Here is a 24,045-nt window from a genome sequence, read left to right as displayed (position 1 = left end):
CAAAATTCGCATACATGTGTACCCGTGGTGGGATTCTACCGGTTCGCCCCGGTTCGAGTGAACCGGTAGTAAAAAAAAAGAAATGCTACTGTTGAGCCAAACTGGTAGTAAAAAAAACAGCTACTGGTTGGGCGAACGGTTATTTTTTTCCCCCTCCCAACGATCAGCTGTTTGGATGATCCACTGTGCCGTGATGCCCCCTCACTGTTTAACTGCTTCACTCAGGAGGGTCCCCTGAAGTCGAGGAGGCCAAAAAACGGGGCACGTGGGGGGGTGCTGCACCAAAACAAACCACACCCACCCAGTCACATGGCCACACCCACCTAGCCACGCCCATCTAGTCATGCCCACAAAACCGGTAATAAAAATATTTGCATCCCACCGTTGACGGGTACACACGCGCACATCCTGTCAAGCCCGAAATTGAGATACGCGTAGCGATTTTAGTTAGGCTTTAGTTATATATTCTTTTCCTTACTTTCTCTGTGGCAGTCACGGGCGGGACGGGTTTGAGTCTTGCCACATTCCTAAGGGGGGTGGAGGAGTGGAGATAAAGAGAGTTGTTTTGGCTAGGTGGCTCTTCTTCCCGTGGGAAAATGAGCTGTCCGTGTTTGGGCCCCTTGAGGTGGAGCTTGATGACACCAAGCAACGTTGAATTACTTCTCTTGGAGACTGTGACTTTTGGGGGGTTGTTTCTAACTTGTAATATTGTGGGGTAATTCTGGGTTGTGTCAGATCTGGAATTACTATGGACTTTGCCAATTTGATGTTTTCCTAAATAAAAGAAAAAATTGTCTTGGAAGATGGAATTTGCTCTTTTCTTTTTGAATGGATTTTATCACTTGGAAACCTCAAACACACACACACACACACACACACACATGAGAATATGGAGGTTTTCAACACAACCTACTTGGTTTCTTCCTGACTGCATCACTTTGTGATGGATGATATTACCAGAAAGTCCTCAACTTATGCAACCATTCATTTACTGACTGCTCATATTTACTAGGGTACTTTCCACCAATCAAAATTTGTGCTCTCCGCAAACTGGCATCACTTTAACGACGGTCGCTGGGTTCCAAGGTCACGCAATCGCTATGGGCGACCTTCCCCCGCCGGCTTCCGACAAGCCGAGTCCGTGGGGGAAAGCTGGATTCCACTTAACGACCGTACGATTCGCTTAACAACTTCAGCAGTTCGCTTAACAATGGTGGCAATGAAGGTCGCCAATCGGGCGTGACTCGCCGAACAGTCATCTTGGTCTAGCGATGGGAATTCTGACCCCAGCTGCAGTCATAAGCCGAGGACTACCTGTATTCTAGACTATAAACCCAGGTGCATAAGGCAGCTTTTTTTAAAAAAAACAGCTAAGTTTCTAGTCCTGAAGACCTGGAACAGGCTGTCCACTCATAAAATATTTCTATGGTCTCTTTAGAGGGAGCAGGAAGCAGTGCGGCAGCTTGCAAACCAAAACTGCATTCCATAAATGTTTTGAAAGATAGTAACTAGGAGACTGAAGTTTCTGCTATGCAAAATTCTAACTGGAGAGCCTGATTGATGACTCTGGGCTATGGAGGTGTCCCATTGGAGAATAGGAATTAGGATACACCCAAGGGGTGGGGGGAAAACCAGGGTCAAGGGTGACAATGAATGATGTGCCTCAGAGTCGGCTACCCCCAGGCAGTGCCGGCATGTGAATTCCCAATAAATCCTTTTTAAGTTTTCGAAGTTTGGCTTGAGACTCGTGATTTTAATTGGGGGTGACTGCCGGAATCCTGACAGAGGCTTCAAGTCATCCAAGCTTTCTTCACCACCATAAAAGCATCGATGCTCACCTTCAGGCCAATGACGTTCTGTCCATTCACTTCGCAGATGTAATGCTTGGTGAGGAGCCCGTTCCGGGCCGCAGAGCTGTCTCTGGCCAGCGAGGTGATCTGGCCCCGCTTAATGACGAAACCCACATGGCCGCTGCTGTCTTTATGCATGGTCACCGTTCGCTGGAAAGGTCTAGCAAACACGGGTGTGGGGGGAAAACTGAGGTCAGGCTCTCTCCTGACTGTTGCCATTGAAATATTGGTTTTCCACAATCGACAGACAAGAACAAAGTTGGAAGGGACCTTGGAGGTCATCTAGCCCAGCTGGGGAAACCACTGGTTAGTCTGCGAGAAAATTTTGGTGGTCCGCAGAGAAATGTCACCCCCAAAGCAATTAATCCAGGCTGTGCGGGAACACAAGGCTTGCGTCGCTTGCGTTGCGAACAATACGAGGGAGTGAGAGGAGGGGGGAAAGGTGGAGGGGGGGAACTTGTCCCACACGCCCCACATGCCTGGCCTGGCCACCGGGCTGCTTCTTTCCGCTTCTTTCTTCTTTTGCTTCTGGCTGCACGCAAGGAAAGCAGCCAAAGTCTTTCTTTCTCTCCCCCAAACTCCACCAGAAATGAGTCTTTGGGACCCTGCAAGGCCTCCTGCGCCAAGAGGCTGCGCCGGCAAAGACTCATTTCTGGCCGAGTTTGGGGGAGAGAAAGAAAGACTTCTGCAGCATCTGCTGCTTTCCTTGCATGAAGCCCAAAGTCTCTCTGTCTTTCTCTCTCTCCCCCTGAGAACGGAGCTGGAGATGGTATCCTGTGATCCCAAATAAAGAATGATTGATCGGTAGGAAAACAGGGTGGGAAATTTTCCTGCAGACTTTTTTTGGGGGGGATTTTCCCAGGATCTCTGGTCCGCGGGATTTAAAATGATGGGTTTGGTGGTCCCTGAGGTCCAAAAGGTTAGTGACCCCTAGTCCAACCCTTTGCTCGGGCAGGAGACCCTCTATACCATTCTGGACAACTGATTGTCCAGTCTCTCCTTGAAAAAGCTGCAGTGTTGGAGCATCCACAACTTCTTGAGGCAAGTTGTTCCACTGATCAATCGTTCTCCTCGATAGGAAATTTCTCCTTACGATTTAATACCTTGTCCTGAATTCCAGGTTGCTTCTCTCCTTGATTAGTTTCTACCTGTTGCTTCTTGTTGCTTCAGGTGCTTTGGAGAATAACTTGACTTCCTCTTCTTTGGGGCAGCCCCTGAAATATTGGAAGACCCCTATCATGTCTCCCCTGGTCCTTCTTTTCATTCAGCTAGACCTACCCAATTCCTCCAAGGACTCACTGTATTCAGTGTGTAACAACAACCGTTGATTTCTGAGATGTTTGTTTTCCTGACTTCTGATGCTTTGGAGAATAGCTCGACTCCCAATATTTGGGGAAGCCCCTCAAATATTGGAAGGCCGCTATCCTGTCACCCCTGGTCCTTCTTTGGTTTTCTCAGTTCCTACAACCATTCCGCCATATTTTGAGAGGAATTGGCCAGACACGAAAACAAAAATGGGGAAGTTCTTAATATTATGGTCATCCTACAAGCCACCGGAATCCTTCTATGGGGTCATCAAGGTTTCCAGGTATAGTTATGTTCCGAGATTTAAGGGGCTTCCATAAAGAAAAGGAGAATAACTTATTCTCCAAAACACCTGAAGGCGGGACAAGAACCAAAGGGTGGAAATGAACCAAGGAGACAAGCGACCTAGAACTAAGGTAGAATTTCCTGATAGTGAGAACAATGAACCAGTGGAATTGCTCGCCACCAGAGATGGTGGGTCCTTCATCAGCGGAGGTTTTTAAGAAGACACTAGACAGCTATTTGTCTGAAATGGTATAGAGTCTCCTGCTTCAGCAGAGGGCTGGACTAGAAGACCTCTAAGGTCCCTTCCAGTTCATATTCTGTTGAGAAGTTGTCAGTGGTCTCCAGAACAGTGGTCGCCAACCAGTGGGCCGAGGACCACTAGTGGTCCATGAAAAAATTTTGGTGATCCGCAGAGAAATGCCCCCCCCATCCCCCGAAAGCAATTAATCCAGGCTGTGCGGGAACACAAAGCTTGCTTCGCTTGCATTGCGCACTACATGAGGTAGTGAGGGGAGGGGGAAAAAAGTGGAGGGGGGAACTTGCCCCACTCGCCCCACACACCTGGCCTGGCCACCGGGCTGCTTCTTTCCGCTTCTTTCTTCTTCTGCTTTTGGCTGCACGCAAGGAAAGCAGCCAAAGTCTTTCTTTCTCTCCCCCAAACTCCGCCAGAAATGAGTCTTTGGGACCCTGCAAGGCCTCCTGCTCCAAGAGGCTGTGCCGGCAAAAGACTAATTTCTGGTGGAGTTTGGGAGAGAAAGAAAGACTTCTGCGGCTTCTGCTGTTTTCCTTGCATGAAGCCAAAAGTCTCTCTCTCTCTCTCTCCCCACTGAGAAAGGAGCTGGAGACGGTATAAAGAATAATCGATCCGTAGGAAAACGGGGTGGGGAATTTTCCTGCAGACTTTTTGGGGGGATTTTCCCAGGTCTCTGGGTTTTAAAATGATGAGTTTGGGGGTCCCTGAGGTCCAAAAGGTTGGCGACCCCTGCTCCAGAAGACCACCTGGACTGAAATCTCATAGGTGAGGAATGTGGTCACACTGGGCTAAAATGGACCCCCGCCCCCGCCCCCCGGTTCCCAATCCTCACCTGTCCCGAACCACCATAACGATCTTCTCCGGCGAGGCCTTCTTCAGCACCCGCTTTGCCTTCTCCATGTTCCACCCGGCGCAGTTCTTCCCATCGATCTGGAGGATCTGATCGCCGAAACGCAGGCCCGCCAGAGCTGCCGGAGAATTGGCTTTGACCAACTGCACAAAGAGCCCCTGCGCGATAAGACGGGACCGGTATGTGTGGCATCTTGCTGATACGGAGCTGCTGTTACAACCTTGTGAGAACCTCTTCTGACCCGACAAACCCTCTGAAGTGAACTCAAAAGATTCTTTTATTAGGAACACCAACAGCCCCAGCCAAAATTATCTCTCTCACCACAGGCTAACAAGTCCATCCGTCCGGGAGATGAGTAGTTGTCTGCCACATCTGTTCCTCTCCGCCCCCTGTTTTTTATCCCCAGAGCTTGGGTGGGGCTTCCGTCCCAAGGACCGGCCCATAGATTTCCACTGCTCTCCTCTCCTCTGCCTTCTCCAACCCTCCCTTAAGCAGGAGAGCCTATACCATTTTAGTCAAATCATTGTCCAATCTCTTCTTAAAAACATCCCATGTTGGAACATTTAAAACTTCCGGTGGTAAGCAGTTCCACTGATTAATTGTTCTTAACTTCCTGCACCTGTGTCTGGTTTGCCAATTGCACAGGGGCAGATAGGAAAGCACTCCAGAGGGTTAATGTCATTGGCCAGAGGATCATGGGATGCCCTCTCCCCTCTTTGGAAGAGCTTTATAGCTCCCGCTGCCTCAAGAAAGTTCCAAACATTCTCCAAGATCCATCTCATCCTGGGCACCTCTTTTTTTTTGAACTATTACCATCTGGCAGACGGTACAGGATAATAATAAAAACAAGGACAAATAGGCTGAAAAACAGCTTCTATCCCAGGGCAGTAACTCTATTGAATTTTACTGTATAGTACACTGAAGATGTTATTTAATTTTGTTATTCGATGCGCAATGACAATAAATTAAACTAAACTAAACTAAACTGTGCATCTGTTTATCAGGCACTGGACCCGGCTGTTCCTCCTCTTCTCCATCAGCCACCTCCAGACCTGGCTCTTCAGTCCCAAGGACCGGCCCATAGATTTCCACTGCTCTCCTCTCCTCTGCCTTCTGTGCATCTATGCATCAGGCACTGGACCCGGCTGTTCCTCTTCCTCATCAGCTGCCTCCAGACCTGGGGACTGTTGACTGTCCATCTGAGGGCTGATGGTCAGCCCAGGCTCCTCTCTCCCTCCCTCTCTCTCTCTCCCTCCCTCCCTCTCTCCCTCCTTCCCTCCCTCTCTCTCTCTCTCTGCCAGCTCCATTTCCTCTTCCTCCTCAGAGCTCCCAGGTTGCTGTCCCTGACTCCTCCTCCTCCTCCTCCTCCTCCTCCTCCTCCTCCTCCTCCTCTGATTCGGCTGCCAACAGGCTACAACAGAACCAGAACTTGGGGTTTAAGGTTCTATTCTAAAAACCGGGAAACGGTGACTTCCAATTCAACTTGCGCCTTGGGCCCAAAGACAGATGGGTGACCTTGGGCCAGTTCATCCCTCCTCCCCCTCCCCCACCCCCAGGAAGAAGGTGACCATGGCTCACAGGTTCTGAAAAGGTTGCCAAGAAAGCAGCAGGCCCCTGTCCATGCAGTTGCCAGGGGTCAAGTCTGGCTTGAAAGCCCGCCAATAAAAATCAATCACTTGCAGGCACCCTACCAGCTTCTAATTAGCCACCGTCTGGTCTTCAAAGGCCATTGGATAAATTAACGGAAGACCGCTCTATCCAGGGCCTTGAAGGTTGGGGCAGAGCGTCCTCCAACATCACTTGTGGGCAAAGTTTCTCTCTTTCTGTCCTGGTTTGGGGTTCTCCAAGGTGGGTGTCTGAGCTGGACCCCAGAGAAAGAAAATACTGGGCTGGTGTTCCTCAACATTGGACATGTGAAGATGGGTGGACTTCAACTCCCAGAATTCCCTAGCCAGCACAGCCTTCACCAGTGGGGATATGCTGGACCACCGTTCCTCAACCTTAAGATGAGTGGACTTCATTCAGTCAGCATGGGTGGACTTCAACTCCCAGAATTCTCCAGTCAGCATGGGTGGACTCCAGCTCCCAGAAGTCTTCAGTCAACATGGGTGGACTCCAACTCCCAGAATTCTCCAGTCAGCATGGGTGGACTCCAACTCCCAGAATTCTCCAGTCAGCATGGGTGGACTCCAACTCCCAGAAGTTGAAGTCAACATGGGTGGACTCCAACTCCCAGAATTCTCCAGTCAGCATGGGTGGACTCCAACTCCCAGAAGTTGAAGTCAACATGGGTGGACTCAACTCCCAGAATTCTCCAGTCAACATGGGTGGACTCCAACTCCCAGAATTCTCCAGTCAGCATGGTGACTCCAACCCCAGAAGTTGAAGTCAACATGGGTGACTCCAACTCCCAGAAGTCTTCAGTCAACATGGGTGGACTCCAACTCCCAGAATTCTCCAGTCAACATGGGTGGACTCAACTCCCAGAATTCTCCAGTCAACATGTGGTGGACTCCAACTCCCAGAATTCTCCAGTCAACATGGGTGGACTCCAGCTCCCAGAAGTCTTCAGTCAACATGGGTGGACTCCAACTCCCAGAATTCTCCAGTCAGCATGGGTGGACTCCAACTCCCAGAATTCTCCAGTCAGCATGGGTGGACTCAACTCCCAGAAGTTGAAGTCAACATGGGTGGACTCCAACTCCCAGAATTCCCAGTCAGCATGGGTGGACTCCAACTCCCAGAAGTTGAAGTCAACATGGGTGGACTCCAACTCCCAGAATTCTCCAGTCAATGGTGGACTCCAACTCCCAGGTGAAGTCAACATGGTGGACTCCAACTCCCAGAAGTCTTCAGTCAACATGGGTGGACTCCAACTCCCAGAATTCTCCAGTCAACATGGGTGGACTCCAACTCCCAGAATTCTCCAGTCAACATGGGTGGACTCCAACTCCCAGAATTCTCCAGTCAACATGGGTGGACTCCAGCTCCCAGAAGTCTTCAGTCAACATGGGTGGACTCCAACTCCCAGAATTCTCCAGTCAGCATGGGTGGACTCCAACTCCCAGAATTCTCCAGTCAGCATGGGTGGACTCAACTCCCAGAAGTTGAAGTCAACATGGGTGGACTCCAACTCCCAGAATTCTCCAGTCAGCATGGGTGGACTCCAACTCCCAGAAGTTGAAGTCAACATGGGTGGACTCAACTCCCAGAAGTCTTCAGTCAACATGGGTGGACTCCAACTCCCAGAATTCTCCAGTCAGCATGGGTGGATTCCAACTCCCAGAATTCTCCAGTCAGAATGGGTGGACTCCAACTCCCAGAATTCTCCAGTCAGCATGGGTGGACTTCAACTCCCAGAATTCTCCAGTCAACATGGGTGGACTCCAACTCCCAGAATTCTCCAGTCAGCATGGGTGGACTTCAACTCCCAGAATTCTCCAGTCAGCATGGGTGGACTCCAACTCCCAGAATTCTCCAGTCAACATGGGTGGACTCCAACTCCCAGAATTCTCCAGTCAACATGGGTGGACTCCAACTCCCAGAATTCTCCAGTCAACATGGGTGGACTCCAACTCCCAGAATTCTCCAGTCAGAATGGGTGGACTCCAACTCCCAGAATTCTCCAGTCAGCATGGGTGGACTTCAACTCCCAGAATTCTCCAGTCAACATGGGTGGACTCCAACTCCCAGAATTCTCCAGTCAACATGGGTGGACTCAACTCCCAGAAGTCTTCAGTCAACATGGGTGGACTCCAACTCCCAGAAGTCTTCAGTCAACATGGGTGGACTCCAACTCCCAGAATTCTCAGTCAACATGGGTGGACTTCAACTCCCAGAATTCTCCAGTCAGAATGGGTGGACTCAACTCCCAGAATTCTCCAGTCAACATGGGTGGACTCCAACTCCCAGAATTCTCCAGTCAACATGGGTGGACTCCAACTCCCAGAAGTTGAAGTCAACATGGGTGGACTCAACTCCCAGAAGTCTTCAGTCAACATGGGTGGACTCCAACTCCCAGAATTCTCCAGTCAACATGGGTGGACTCCAACTCCCAGAATTCTCCAGTCAACATGGGTGGACTCCAACTCCCAGAATTCTCCAGTCAGCATGGGTGGACTCCAACTCCCAGAAGTTGAAGTCAACATGGGTGGACTCCAACTCCCAGAAGTCTTCAGTCAACATGGGTGGACTCCAACTCCCAGAATTCTCCAGTCAACATGGGTGGACTCCAACTCCCAGAATTCTCCAGTCAACATGGGTGGACTCCAACTCCCAGAATTCTCCAGTCAACATGGGTGGACTCCAGCTCCCAGAAGTCTTCAGTCAACATGGGTGGACTCCAACTCCCAGAATTCTCCAGTCAGCATGGGTGGACTCCAACTCCCAGAATTCTCCAGTCAGCATGGGTGGACTCAACTCCCAGAAGTTGAAGTCAACATGGGTGGACTCCAACTCCCAGAATTCTCCAGTCAGCATGGGTGGACTCCAACTCCCAGAAGTTGAAGTCAACATGGGTGGACTCCAACTCCCAGAATTCTCCAGTCAGCATGGGTGGACTCCAACTCCCAGAAGTTGAAGTCAACATGGGTGGACTCCAACTCCCAGAAGTCTTCAGTCAACATGGGTGGACTCCAACTCCCAGAATTCTCCAGTCAACATGGGTGGACTCCAACTCCCAGAATTCTCCAGTCAACATGGGTGGACTCCAACTCCCAGAATTCTCCAGTCAACATGGGTGGACTCCAGCTCCCAGAATTCTCCAGTCAACATGGGTGGACTCCAACTCCCAGAATTCTCCAGTCAGCATGGGTGGACTCCAACTCCCAGAATTCTCCAGTCAGCATGGGTGGACTCCAACTCCCAGAGTTGAAGTCAACATGGGTGGACTCCAACTCCCAGAATTCTCCAGTCAGCATGGGTGGACTCCAACTCCCAGAAGTTGAAGTCAACATGGGTGGACTCCAACTCCCAGAAGTCTTCAGTCAACATGGGTGGACTCCAACTCCCAGAATTCTCCAGTCAGCATGGGTGGATTCCAACTCCCAGAATTCTCCAGTCAGAATGGGTGGACTCCAACTCCCAGAATTCTCCAGTCAGCATGGGTGGACTTCAACTCCCAGAATTCTCCAGTCAACATGGGTGGACTCCAACTCCCAGAATTCTCCAGTCAGCATGGGTGGACTTCAACTCCCAGAATTCTCCAGTCAACATGGGTGGACTCCAACTCCCAGAATTCTCCAGTCAACATGGGTGGACTCCAACTCCCAGAATTCTCCAGTCAACATGGGTGGACTCCAACTCCCAGAAGTCTTCAGTCAACATGGGTGGATTCCAACTCCCAGAAGTTGAAGTCCATCCATCTTAGCACTTCCAAGGTGGAGGAGCACCAGTCCAGCATTTTATTTCTCTGGGGTTCAGCTAAGACATCCACCTTGGAGAACCTCAAACTTGGGAGTCCCAAAATTGCTTATTCTAGGGGCAACTGGACTTTATCTTGTTTTGTTTTTTTCTTTGAAGATGTTTCGCTTCTCATCCAAGAAGCTTCTTCAGCTTTGACAGGATAATGGGGAAGGGAAGTCAGAGCTGAAGAAGCTTCTTGGATGAGAAGTGCGACATCTTCAGAGAAAAAAACAAGAAAAGTCCAGTTGCCTCCAGAATAAGCACCTTTGGGACAACCATGTCCTGGATCATGGAGAATCTCTACAGCATGAGTGGGGTCTCCAAACTTAGCAGCTTTAGGACTTGTGTACTTCAACTTCCAGAATTCCTCAGCCAGCCATGCTGTCTGGGGAATTCTGGGAGCTGAAGTCCACAAGTCTTAAATTTGCCAAGTTTGGAGACTCCCCCCTGCTCTACAGAGTCAAACTGGGAGGGGACGTCAGCGTCCTTGCCCACAGCTGGTGTCAGGAGACACACTGTCCCAATCTTCAAAAATAGAGCTGTCTTCCTTTAATTTGTCCAACTGCCTTTGATGACCAGATGGTGGCTAATTAGAAGATGGTAGGGTGCCTACAAGATTGATTGATTTGTGGGGCTTCAAGCCAGACTTGACTTCTGACCAGTCCCTGCTGGATGCAACAGAGCTCTTCTCGAGTTATTTTTTTTATATATAGTTTATTTATACATGTTTCAATTAACAGTGTAAACTTTGAGTCAACGGCTTACATAATAAGGTTTTCCTGCCTCCTAATCTCCACTTCTATTATCCAACCATTTATAAAACAAATCCCATGTTTGAAAATATTCTGAATCTTCCTTCTCTTTTATCTTTAATCCATCTCTTTTATCTGCCAGTCTATCCATCTCTGCACAATCTAATTTTTTTTTATTACATCTTCTTCTTTCAGTGTTACTTCATTTTTCCAAAATTGTGCAAATTCAATTCTTGCAGCCGTCAAAACATGCAATATTAAATACGAATTCCCTTTATTATATTTTTTCTGGTACTATTCCTCACAAAAATATTTCTGGCTTATGCACTATGTGCAATTTTAACTTTTTTTTCCTAACTCTGTATGTATTTTTATCCAATAGTTCTTTACTTTCGCACACGTCCACCACATATGACAGTATGTGCCTAGTGTTTGATTACATTCCCAGCATTTGACGGGATTGTTTTTAAATATCTCTTCTCAAGTTCTTATTGGGCACCTGGAAACTTGGTGTCAACTCGTAAGATATTTCTATGGTCTTTTTAGAGTTGACAACCGAAAGGGAGGGGGGAGCAATGAGGCAGCTTGGAAACTGAAACTGCATTCTATAAATGTTTTCAAAGATAGTAACTAGATGACCGAAGTTTCTGCCATGCAAAATTCTAACTGGAGAGCATGATTGATGCCTCTTGGCTATGGAGGTGTCCCGTTGGAGAATAGGAATTAGGATACACCCAGGGGGTGGGAGAAAACTGGGGTCAAGGGTGACGATGAATGATGTGTCTCAGAGTCGGCTACCCCCAGGCAGTGCCGGCATGTGAACTCCCAATAAACCCTTTTGAAGTTTTGGAAGTTTGGCTTGAGACTCGTGATTTAAATGGGGTGATTGTCGGAATCCTGACACTTGGGCGGTTGCGCAGATAACTGAAGCTAAATAAAGACAAGACGATTTGCAGAGATTCGTGGTGGGTCCCTCTTTCTCTGTCCTTGTGCCTAAGCAGATTGACAGGCCTAAGAACGTTCCAGAAGCTATTCCTCTTGGATTTAGCCAGGAAACTTAAACTTTTGACTCAAGCATTGATTCGATGCCAACATTGCCACCGGATTAACTCAGTAGGTCACCATTCAATAATCCCCTACTCTTCAAACGCCTCTCAAAAGGATGAAGCATTTTATTGCTGGGTTTAGCCAGCTCTCAAAGGAGATAAAACCAACTTGGAGCACATTAAACCAGCTAATTCTTATCAGTCCTATTATTTCAACCCTACATCCCGATCCACCTAGGAAGACCAGATGGGAAAATGGTGGTGGTCCCAGGATGGTTCAGAAATTGTAAATTTCCCCAGGTCTTGGGCTGCCCTTTCCCTTTCCAAAACTGACCTTATCTTTTTAAAAAATGTATTGTTTTATTGGTACTTTTTAAAAATATACACAAAAAGTCAGTGTTAGCCGGGTGCAGCTGACTCTAAGACACATCATTCATTTCCCCCTTGACCCTGGTCTTCCCCTCACCCCCTGGATGTCTATTCTCCAATGGGACACATCCATAGCCAAGAGTCATCAATCATGCTCTCCAGTAATAATCTTGCGTGCCAACAGCTTCGGCTGCCAAGGCGATTATCTGAGGCATTTAAGGAATGCACTGTCTTCCCGCACTCCCTTTCTGCTGGCAACTAAAAAGACCAAAGAAGTATTTTTTAGTTGACATGTAGGTTAGTTCAATATTTTTTTTTGCCTTTGGGCATGTCCACCACATATGATAATATGAACCTGGTACCTGATTACACTTCCAACATTTAGCTGATATATTTTCAAACATCTTTGCTAGTCTCGCTGGTGGTAAAAAATGCCATCTATAAAACATTTGGTATAGATTTTTTCTGAAATGCTGTTGACGTTGTTAGTTTACAGTTTCTATCCCGCAGTTTCTGCCGTTCATCTAGTTCTATTGAACAACCCGAACTGACCTTATCAATGGTCCTCAGCTTCAGTCCGGTTTTCCCACGTTCGTCCTTGCACAGGTGGATCTCGCGCAAACCCGGTTTGATCTCTGCTCGGCGCAGCCCTGCGTCACTTCCGGTCACAGGGGCCACCAACAGACCCGGGGCTGAGGAAGGTGGACTCGCGGCCTGCCAAGGAAGCCAAGTTGAAGAAGCCATGCGGAAAGAAAGAAATGATTCTCCTCAAATCCAGAAGGTTTGCGAAGGTCCAAGTTCCACTTCAACTTTTAGGGTTGACTCCATCAACCCATGAGGAGATTGGAGGCTCAAAACATATGAAGAAGGGTTTTGCAGGAATTGGGTATGTCTCGTTTCATGAAAAGAAGAAATCTTCAGAAATCGTGGTCACTTCCATCCCTGGAGGTTTCTAAGAAGAGACTGGACAGCACTGGGTGGGACTAGAATGGGGGTCACCAACCTTTTGGACCTCAGGACCACCAAACTCATAATTTCAAATCCCGCAGACCACTAATATGAATTTTGACTGACGTTGGTGGGAAAGTTGGTTCCATATTCCAGAGATGCCATAGTCACAGGACCTCCATCCGGGTACACCGGCTGACCACGGACTGGAGGACGCTGCTCCGGGATGACCAAAGGGCCAGTCCAGTGACTCCTGCAGCTCTGGAATACGGGACCGACTTTCCTACCAATGTCAGCAAGCCACCCCAGGGTGGATTTCCCTCCCCTGCCGTTGGTCTTGCCTTCTAGTTCCAGGTTATGTAGCTCTACTCCAGGTAAGGTTTGCGCTCGGCCAAAGGGTGGGGGGGCCAACGGGTGGGCAGGCCGTGTGGGCGGCACAGCCTTCTGTTCCTGCACAGCCTGGATTAATTGCTTTGGGGGGTGACATTTCTTTATGGATCACCAAAATTTTCTCGTGGACCACCAGTAGTCCCCAACCCACTGGTTGGCAACCACTGGACTAGATGACCTCCAAGGTCCCTTTCAACTCTGTTATTCTATTCTAAGATCCCTCTCATAGGTTAGTGGCAAACTAACATCTCCTGCGTGAACATGAATCTACGAGGAAAAAAAGGCACAAGGGAATCTCTTCCATGACTGCGTTCAAAAATGCTTACAGAATCGCCTGTCGGAACGAGACCTAAATTCCTCTGGATCTCATCGCTGGAAAGAGAGAGGCCCATGTAATCATTGAGATCGGCAAGATTTGGGTACAAAACTGGCGGTGCTGGGGAAAAAAAGAAAAGAAAAGGAAGAAATAACACTTCGTTCAAAGGATTGGCTGGCTGGCGTATTTTGGTCTTGGCTCAGGCGAAGCTTGCAAGATCCCACCAGCCCAACCCGCCTCGAGATGGTGTCCACGAATGAAGGAGACATCTCGAATTATTTTTAAGGGCCAAATGTCCATATCAGCTCAGCAGGGTTGAACATGGTCCATCTCAGGGGTGGGATGCAAATATTTTTTTTACTACCGGTTCTCTGGGCATGTGGCTAGGTGGGCGTGGACATGTGACTGGGTGGGTGTAGCCTCTTTCTTGCTTTTTGGGGGGGCATCGCCCCCCCTGCGTTTCATTTTTTGGCCTCCTGGGCCTCAGGGAAGCTTCCTGGGCAAAGCAGTGAGACAGTGAAGGGGATCCCAGAACAGCTGATCATCAGGAGGAAAAAAAAGAAAAGAAATACCTAAATCAGTGACTGGGTGGTGGAAAACGCAGTCCGCGATGTCGGGCCTGCGCGATAAGGACTGACTGGGTGGGGAAGGGAAGGGAGGGCAGAGAGGGGAGAGGCCAGCCAGGGACACAATTTGCCGGCTCTCCGAACTGCGCAGAATCGTAACAACCGGTTCTATAGAACCGGTGCGAACCGGTAGAATCCCACCCCTGCTCCGTTTCCATGTTTTGTTTGAATTTAGCAACCTCCTCGCTGTCGGACTCTTCCGCCAGATCTCAACGGAAGAGCTCGTTTGGATGATGACCCCCAAAAGATGGGATGATGTCTGAAATACCTTACCATCGGCTTTGGGAGGTTCCGGCATCTCTCTCGCAGTAGGGGCTGGAGCTGGGGCCCTGGGCTGGGGACCGACGGTATTGTTGTCCTGGGCCTATAATGACAAAAACGAGAAGGCATGAGAGACATCGCTCCTTAACTTGAAGGAGAAGGCAATGCCGATCTCTTAGTTTCGTCTCTAAAGGACATTCCTTGTTGGTCATCACCATGAAAGACCTTCTGGGAGTTGAGGTCCACCCCTCTTAAAAACTGCCAAGTTTTGATAGCAAAGTTTAAATGTGTTTTTTCACTTTAAAACTCTAAATGATATAATTTGGGGGCGGTTGAGAAACTGCCGTAAGAGGGAGCTAGAGAACCTGGATTGCTACTGGATTGATGGTCGATTGCTCTGCGTGTTCCCTGTTGTTGACATCGAAGGAGGAAAGAGATTTGAATGCTGCATATCTAATCTACTGTGAGAAGATATTTACTAGACTGATTTATGGATTGACATTGTGAGTTAACTGTTTGTTTGTTTTTGACACTGGATTTTTGCAATTGAACAATCTCCGGACTGAACACTAGTGAATGATATTTGGACTGTTTGACCCTGCTAAACTCTTAATGGAATAAACTATTCAACTAAGACAGTGTATCCAGTTTTACCGAGTGTGTAAACTAAAAAACGCTTTCTCTCACATTTGCCTGACTGCCTGACTGCACATTCTGCTAGGGTATATCCCTAACACTACTCTACAAAGAGATCATTGCACCGTGGACAGTTCTTATAGGCCAAAAGTTGTTGTTGTTTTTTTACCCCTAATATTAAAATGAAATTTGAAAAGGTACAACTTCCGCCCGTGAATTCTGCTTACTTCTGCAGCAGAAATAGAACAGAAAATAACACAAAATCAGCCACAAAGGCCCCATGTTATTGTAGAAGAGTGTATCTAAATCATGAAATAACACTCCAGACAGACCAGAGTTGGGGTTTGATGCTCAAAGTTAGACACCTTTGAACCAGGAAGAGAGGAAACCAAGGGGATCCAGGATCTGAAGGTGAAATTGTCTGAAGGCCATAGAAGAACCAGGTTGAGTCCTAAGAAAATGGATGGAGCTCCTGGAAGTACCTCACAAAGCAGAAGACGCATTAACTGAGTACTGGTTTCCCAGTTGGCTTCAATAAATATTCCTTGAAGTTCTTCATCTTGCACCCAAGGTTAAAGTGTGTGGGGTATAACAGAAAAACAGAAGGGTCCTTGGAGGGCTTCTAGTCCAACCCCTGTTCAAGTGGGAGATCCTATTCCATGTCAGGCAAATGGTTGTCCAATCTCTCCTTAAAAACCTCCAGTGATGGACCACCACAACTTCTGGTGGCAACCAGTATCACTGACTATTCTCACCGTCAGGAAATTTCTCCTTATTGCTAGGTTGCTTCTCGATCAGTTTCCATCCGTTGCTTCTTATCTTGCCTTCAGGTTTGGAGAATAGGTTTATCCCCTTCTTTAGGGGGGCAGCCCCTCAAATATTGGAAGACTGCTGATCATGTCACCCCTTCTTTGCGTTAAACTAGACATGCCCAATTCCTGCAACAATTCTTCGTATGTTTTAGCCTTCGGTCTCCTAATCGTCTTTGTTGCTCTTCTCTGAACTCATGAACCAATACAGAATAACAAGAGTTGGAAGGCACCTTGGAGGTCTTCTAGTCTAACCCACTGCTCCGGCAGGAGATCCTGTACCATGTCAACCAAATGCCTGTCCAATCTCTTCTTGAAAACCTCCAGTGATGGAGTGCCCAGCAATTGCTAAAGGCAAACTGAAATGGTATAGGGCAGAGGTCTCCAAACTTGGCAACTTTCAGATTTGTGGACTTCAACTCCCAGAATTCTCCAGCTGGCTGAGGAATTCTGGGAGTTGAAGTCCACAAGTCTTAAAGTTGCCAAGGCTGGAGACCCCTGGTATAGGATTTCCTGCCTAAGGAGGGGGGTTGGACTAGAGGACCTCCGAGCTCCCTTTCAACTCTTGTTATTCTATTCTAATTGTTCTCACTGTTACGAAGTTTCTCCTTAATCCCAGGTTGGATCTCTCTCTGGCTTCACCTCCCAGAATTTCCCCAGCCAGCATGCCTTAAGATGGGTAGAATCGTAGGACTGGAAGGCACCTCAAAGGTCTTCTAGTCCAACCTGCTGCTCAACCCACATTCCGGACAACGGGTTATCGTCTTGAAAATCTCCCCTGATGGCGCACCCACAACTTGTGGAGGGAAGTTTTTCCTTTGATTAAATGTTAGGAAAGACTGTCCAACTTGATGGCAAGATCTCAACCATCCGGTTTCCGGGTGTTGAAATCTAGCCCGTCGAGAGCACATCGGATGATGGAAGTTGGAGAACAAGAAAAGTAACTAGAATTATTTCATTGCATTCTTCTTGGCCAAGGTGGGAAGACTTCCCACTCCCAATGGATTGGTAGGAGAAGGCCATCTTTCACCTGGGTTTTCCACCTAGGAAACCTACAGGAGCCTCTTCAAATACTTTGGACCAGGGGTGGGATTCAAACATCTCAACAACCAGTTCGTTGCCTGGTTGCTTGGTGGGCGTGGCCTACGAGGAGGGCCATTCTTCACCTTTCCCAGAGTCCGGAGGCTTCCCTCAGGACTCTGGGAAAGCAAAAACAGCCTCCCCGGTCTCCGGAGGCTCTCCGGAAACTAGAAACAGGCCCATTTCTGGACTTCCAGAACTTCTGGATCGGCCTGTTTTTCCCCACCCAGAGCCTCCGTGCGTGCCCTGCCCTTACCTGCATCCAAAACAGGCCATGTGGAGACTCCTGAAAGGGGAGGGGAGGACCAAGAGGTGCTAGTTAGTCGGTTCAACTCCTGGTTCGGTGAACCAGATGTAAATTTAACAACCGGATCGCTCAAACCGGTCCGAACCGGCTGAATTCCATCCCTGCTTTTGGATTGAAACTCCGATAGTCTCCAGCCCAAGGAGTTCCTTAGAGCTTGGGAATTATGGAAATGAAGTCCCCGATTTGGAGTCCGAAGGCGGAGGAAGAATGGATGGATCCGATGGAGAAAGGGAAGATATTCAAAGGGCCTTTCGACCTCTTTTTTGAAACTCCGATTTTTCAGCTCTTTTTGCTGAACGTGGAAGCACCATTCGTTCTTTTTGCTAGAGGCATTCCTCCACTTACGGCCGCAATTTAAGCCTCCAATTTTTGTGGCTAAGTGAGTTCTCCCCCCCCCGCCCATTTTATGACCTTGCCACAGTCGTTAAGAGAATCACTGCAGTTGTTGAGTTAATCACGCAGTCGTTCTGTGAAATCTGGCTTCCCCCGTTGACTTTGCTCGTTTGAACGTTGCAAAAAAAGGATCACACGAAACCGGGGTATTGTGACCGTCGTAAGCATGAGTTGGTTGCCAAGGGTCTGAATTTTTTTTATCATGTGACCCTGAAGATGCTGCAACGTTCGTAAGTGTGAAAACGGTCCTCAGTCACTTTTTTCCAGCATCGTAATTGTGTAAACGAACTGTTGTAAGTCCAGAACTACCTCCGTCTGTTGAAAGTGGTTAGAACATTAATTATAATTTAATTAAACATTTTTGCTCTAGTTGAGTAATACAAGTAATCCCTGATGAACAAGCATTTCCTTTAGTCACCATTCCAAGTTGCAACGGCACTGGAAAAAATGACTTATGACCGATCCTCACACTTATGACCACTGCTGCATTCCCACAGTCATGTGATCAAACTTCAAGGGCTTAGAAACCACCCTACACTCAGAGCAGTTGCAGTGACCTCCAATCATGCGATCCCCACTTGTGACCGTCCCAGCTGACTTCCGACAAGCCAAATCACTGCAAAAAGCCAGATTTCCACCTAATGACTACCTGGTTCATTTAATGGCAGGGATTCGCTCAATAACTGTGGCAAAAGAAAAAAATTGGGTGTGACTGACTTAACAACCACCTAGCTTCGAAACAGAAATTCTGATCCCAATTGTGGTCATAAGTCGAGGACTACCTGTGGTCGGCACCTCTTAAGACCCAAAATGGAATCCGTCTATCACTTTGTCCCTTCCATTGCCCTACTCCAAGTGGTGGCTTCCGCAGAGATGAGAAGAAAGCAGTTCGCACCGTCAACATGTGATAAACCTCCATATCTTCCAGTGATGGGTACAAGGTTGACATAGTGGAGTCTCTAAAGAGAGACAACTGGAATGGCGCACGGGACACAGTCAAGGCTGAATGGTCCTAAATCATCCAGCTTCTTTCCAGAGAAGATGTCCTTGGTGTTCAGCTACAACTGTTTTCTTGAAGGACAACCCTTTAATTAAAAACAACCAAATTAACGAGGTTTGATTAAATCCAATTTGCAATAAACAAGTTAAACATTCCCCAGCCAACATTTTTAAATGCCGCCCGTTATTTTTTTTTATTTACAAATTCTAATTTTGCTCTTTTTAAAATAACAATCCTTTCTGGCTAAGATTTCTGCACCTTGCAAATTACAGGCAACGCTCGACTTACGACCGTTAGTTCAGGGAACCGATCAAAGTTACAACGGGGCTGACAAAAGGGGGCTCGGGATCACTGTTCACACTGACAACCGTTGCAACATCTCCAAGGTGACGTGAAAATTCAGACACTCAGCCAACCGGTTCATATTTATAACAGTTGCAGTGTCCTGGGGTTGCAGGGAATCTACCGGTTCAGACCGGTTCTATAGAACCGGTTGTTATGATTCTGCACAGTTTGGAGAACCGGCAAATCATGCCCCGGGCTGGCCACGCCCCTCCCCGCCCAGTCAGTCCTTATCGTGCACAAGCGACATCGCTGACTGCGTCCTCCCATGTCCAGTCAGTCCCTTTTTTTCCCTTCCCGATGATCAGCTGTTCCAAGGATCAGCTGCGCCGGATTCCCCCTTGCTGTCTTACTGCTTCCACAAGAGGCTTCCTTGCGCGCCACTCCCGGCTCCGTTTTTCGCCTTCGTGGACACCAGGGAATCACTGTTCACACTTACGACCGTTGCAACATCTCCATCTTCCCTTCTGGGAGCAAAAACGCACCCCCAGGAGGCTTCCCTGAGGCCCAGGAAGCAAAAAACATATGGTGGGCGGCTGCAAAAAAGCCATGCCCACCCAGTCACATGGCCATGCCCACCTAGCCATGCCCACAGAACCGGTTGTTAAAAAGTTTAAATCCCACCCCTGCCGCTTTTAGCGACCTTCTGACAAACAAAGCGAATGGGGAAAACCAGATTTACTTAACAACTGCAGCAAGAAAGGCCACAATACCCTTAACTGTTTCGCTTTGCAACGGACATTTGGGGCTCAGTTGTGATGACCCCAGAGTAGATCCGAAATATAACAAAAATCAAAATGTAACTTAAAGTCCTTCAATGCCTTCAACTTGGCTTTACTGTTTCATTGTTCACAGTGGAGGAGTAAACTATTTTTAAAAGAACATTCCAAAGGAAAGAAACACAGTTCAAATTCAAAGAGCCGATAACGAAGCAAAAATCAAAAACAAACCACGTTGAATAAAGTTCCACAACAGACCAGGATAGACAATGGCCAACTTCACAAAGATAACCAGGGACAGTCGGCTGGAAGAACGCCAACCAAGATAAATCTTCTTTAGGGATAAAACCCTAATTTGTCTCCGGCATCTGTTGGCACGCAGGTCCAGACTCTTATGCAGATCTCACACCTGCACCCCATGAAGAGGATCATGGCCCTCTCCTCCCGAGTAGTCCACGTTTTACCCTGATCCTCTCCTCCCTGAGTGCCCTAGGATGGAGAGGGGATGGGCCTGGGTCCTCCTCTAACTTCCCAGCCGGCCTCTGCCCTTCCCCAGCCTCCTCCACCACCTCCGGAGCCGCACTTCCAATCCCTGTTGGCTGTTCCTCCTCTCCCTCGGAGTCAGTCCCCAACGGGGGCATGACAGTTGTGGTCGCAAGTCAAGGACCGCTGCACTCGCTTTCATTTAATCTCACTGAAGATTTAACAGATAGCAGATCATCAGAGTCGGAAGGGACCTTCTAGGTCATCTAGTCCAACCCTCCGCCCAAGCGGGAGACCCTACGCCATTTCTGACAAATGGCAGCCCAGCCTCTTCTGGAAGGTCTCAAGTGACTTGGTGATTCTAACAAAATGTGCTTGATTAATCCGATTAATCTTAGGTCTTAAAGAGACGGAGAGATGAAACTGGTCACTTGGTTGCCACAACACAGAATAACGGAGTTGGAAGGAATCCTGGAGGTCTTCTAGCCCAACCCCCACCCCTGCCCAGGTGGGAGACCATGTGCCGTTTCAAACGGGCTTCCAATCTCTCCTTGAAAGCCTCTAGTGATGCGGCAGCCGCAACCTCTGGAGGCAAGTTGTTCCACTGGTTAAATCTGTTCTAATTGCCAGGAGATTGTCTATCTCCTTAATTCTAGGTTGGATCTCTCTTGGGTAACTTTCCACCGTCGTCCGTTGCTTCTTGTCCTACCTTCAGGGGCTTTTGGAGAAAGCATTCTAGTTGGGTTTTGAGTGTTAAAATTCCCCAGGGAATCCCAATCTTGTGCATTCTCCAGATTTTTACAAAACCAGAAGGAAGAATCAGAAAAGAGCTGGAAGTGACCTTGGAGGTCTTCTATTTATTTTATTTATTTGATTTGATTTGTCAATCGTTTTACAAGAGAATAGGTGTAAGAATAAACATCGTTATGAATACACGAAACGGGTACATCTAAGAAAAATAAAAAGAAACAATAGGACAGGGACGGTAGGCACGTTGGTGCGCTTATGCAGGCCCCCTACAGACCTCTTAGGAAAGGGGTGAGGTCAATAGGAGACAGTCTAAGGCAGTGGCTCCCAACCTTTTTCGAACCAGGGACCGGTTTCACGATTATTTATTCTTCCACGGACCGGTACCTGAGTAACGCGAGACTCCACCGCCATCGGGACGGCTCTTTGTTCGAAGCCGTCCCCCCCTGTTCGACGAAACTAAGGCGCGAGCACTCAAACTCCGCTTTCCAACCGAAAACCTGGAAGCAACCGAAAACCCAGAAGCGCCGTCGAAACAAGATGGCGGCACCCAAGCTTTGCATCTCGGTAAAAAATGATCCATGGACCGGTACCGGTCTGGGGACTGGTGGTTGGGGACCCCTGGTCTAAGGTTAAAGTTTTGAGGGTTTGGGGAAGAAACCACAGAGTCAGGTAGAGTATTCCAGACATTGACCGCTCGGTTGCTGAAGTCGTATTTCCTGCAATCGAGTTTGGTGCGGTTTACCTTGAGTTTGTATCTATTGTTTGCTCTTATGTTGTTATGGTTGAAGCTGAAGTATTCATTGACAGGTAGGACATTGCGTTGTATGATTTTATATACTATACTTAGATCGGACCGAAGACGGCGTAATTCAAGGTTTTCTAGGTCTAAAATTTCAAGTCTGGTGGCATCAGGTATTCTGCAATGAGTAGAGGAGTGGAGAACTCTTCTTGTGAAATATTTCTGGACTTTCTACTCCAGAGGGAGACCCTATACCATTCCTGTGATGTCCCAAAGGGATGTGACACAAAAGCAGGTAAAGTCCCTTTAATACCTCCAACCTGGCCTCCAATGTCCAGTTATCATCGGCTGGAGAAAAAACTCTCCCAAGACCAGTTTTTAAAGGGAAGAAATTCAGTCTGAACCCAAAGTACATATAAATTATAAGTAAAAACCAACACAAACCACAGCTGCAGCAATTAATGAGAGAGGGCAGGAGGAGGAATTGCAGAACTCCAAAACACACAAGTTGGGAGGATGCCAGAATCCAGATAAGACTTGACAAACAAAAATAATGCACACTTTGCTTCCAGCAACCTTGCTGTGTGCAAACGCCCTTTTAAAATCTTGTTTTCCCAGCTGCAACTAATGAAGGGAATCAGGGCCTTTTCCTCCCCCGTAAGCCATGCCACTCACATTGCTCCCTTCTCCGTTCCTCCCTGCATGCCCTGGGATGAAGAGCGGGTGGCCCTGGTTCTTCCTCTGAATGCCCAGCCAGCCTGTGCCCTTCCCCAGTTTCCTCCACAGCCCCCAGAGCCCCACTCCCACTCCCTGTCAGGTGCTCAATCGCCTCCTCGGAATCAGATTCCAACAGGGGCATGACAATTCCAGACAAATGTTTGTCTAATTTTTTTCTTAAAACCCTCCAGGGATCGAGCACCCATAACTTCTGGTGGCAAGCAGTTCCACTTGTAAATTGTCCTCACTGTTAAGAAGTTTCTCCTCAATTCCAGGTTGCTTCTCTCCTTGACGAGTTTCCACCCATTATTTCTTGCTCAAAGGAAAATATTAGTCACTTAAAGAGGCTGGCAAATAAAACTGGATCTCTCTCTCTCTCTTTCTAGTTTCCATATTGCATGACTGGGAAAAAAATAAGCTGGAATTTTTAAACAAAACTGCAAAAACTATGGATTTTAGATCAACGAGCCAGCTCTGGTGGCCGAGAGGTGGAGCACTTGCATCACCAAACTTGATTGCAGGAAAGACGACTTCAGCAACCAAAGGGTCAATGTCTGGAATACTCTACCTGACTCTATGGTTTCTTCCCCAAACCCCAAAAACTTTAACCTTGGACTGTCTTCTATTGACCTCACCCCTTTCCTAAGAGGTCTGTAGGGGGCGTGCATAAGCGCACCAACGTGCCTACCATCCTTGTCCTATTGTTTTTTTATTTTTCTTATAAGTATCTGTCTCACGTATTCAAAACTATATTTATTCTTATACCTATATCTTGTAAACGACTGACAACAGATAAATAAATAAATAAAATAAACATATCTATATATAAAAACATCCATCTGTCTATCTATCAGTATCTATCTATTTATTTATCCATCTGTCTATCCATCCATCCATCTATCCATCTGTCTATCCATTGGTATCTATCTATCCATCTGTGTATCCATCCATCTATCTGTGTATCAATCTGTCTATCCATCTGTCTATCCATCTGTCTGTCTATCCATCCATCTACCTATCCAACCGTCTATCTATCAGTGTCTATCTATCCATCCATCTCTCTATCCATCTCTCTATCCATCTCTCTATCCATCCATCTCTCTATCCATCCATCTCTCTATCCATCGATCTATCCATCGATCTATCCACTATTGGTCACCATCTTACCCAGTTTACAATATTAAAAAGACAAAAGCTATACTGATAACATAGCACCGAAATACAATACTTAATATTCCTTTGGTTCCTCAAATATTCAATACCTTCCACTTTCCATACCATTTACCTGCACAGGTAGATTGCACTTACAAATCCCGTTGGAGGAAGCAGTTTGAAGGAGCAGACAGAAGGGAAAAACCTCCCCAAAGAGCTGGATCCCGCTGATGTTAAGCAGGTTCCTTACCTGTCAGACTCCTC

General features: G+C 47.6%; 1 protein-coding gene across 1 annotated transcript in view; it reads right to left on the bottom strand.

The window, feature by feature from the left end:
• SDCBP2 (syndecan binding protein 2) overlaps positions 1 to 24,045 on the bottom strand; it is a 29,993-nt gene extending 5,948 nt beyond the window's left edge. The window contains exons 1-7 of the mRNA XM_026721270.2: positions 23,915 to 24,045; positions 18,775 to 18,964; positions 14,667 to 14,757; positions 13,778 to 13,887; positions 12,666 to 12,827; positions 4,526 to 4,701; positions 1,839 to 2,010 (exon numbers count right to left, since the gene is read on the bottom strand). Of these exons, the coding sequence (XP_026577055.1) occupies positions 1,839 to 2,010; positions 4,526 to 4,701; positions 12,666 to 12,827; positions 13,778 to 13,887; positions 14,667 to 14,757; positions 18,775 to 18,828 (765 nt within the window). The 5' untranslated portion in view covers positions 18,829 to 18,964; positions 23,915 to 24,045. The remainder of the gene's footprint in view (positions 1 to 1,838; positions 2,011 to 4,525; positions 4,702 to 12,665; positions 12,828 to 13,777; positions 13,888 to 14,666; positions 14,758 to 18,774; positions 18,965 to 23,914) is intronic.

Source organism: Pseudonaja textilis, chromosome 3, assembly GCF_049901715.1.
Source record: "Pseudonaja textilis isolate UNSWEBS1 chromosome 3, rPseTex1.2, whole genome shotgun sequence".
NCBI classification, from domain to species: domain Eukaryota; kingdom Metazoa; phylum Chordata; class Lepidosauria; order Squamata; family Elapidae; genus Pseudonaja; species Pseudonaja textilis.
Note: the sequence above shows the minus strand (reverse complement) of the source record. Positions and strands in the feature narration are given on the sequence as shown.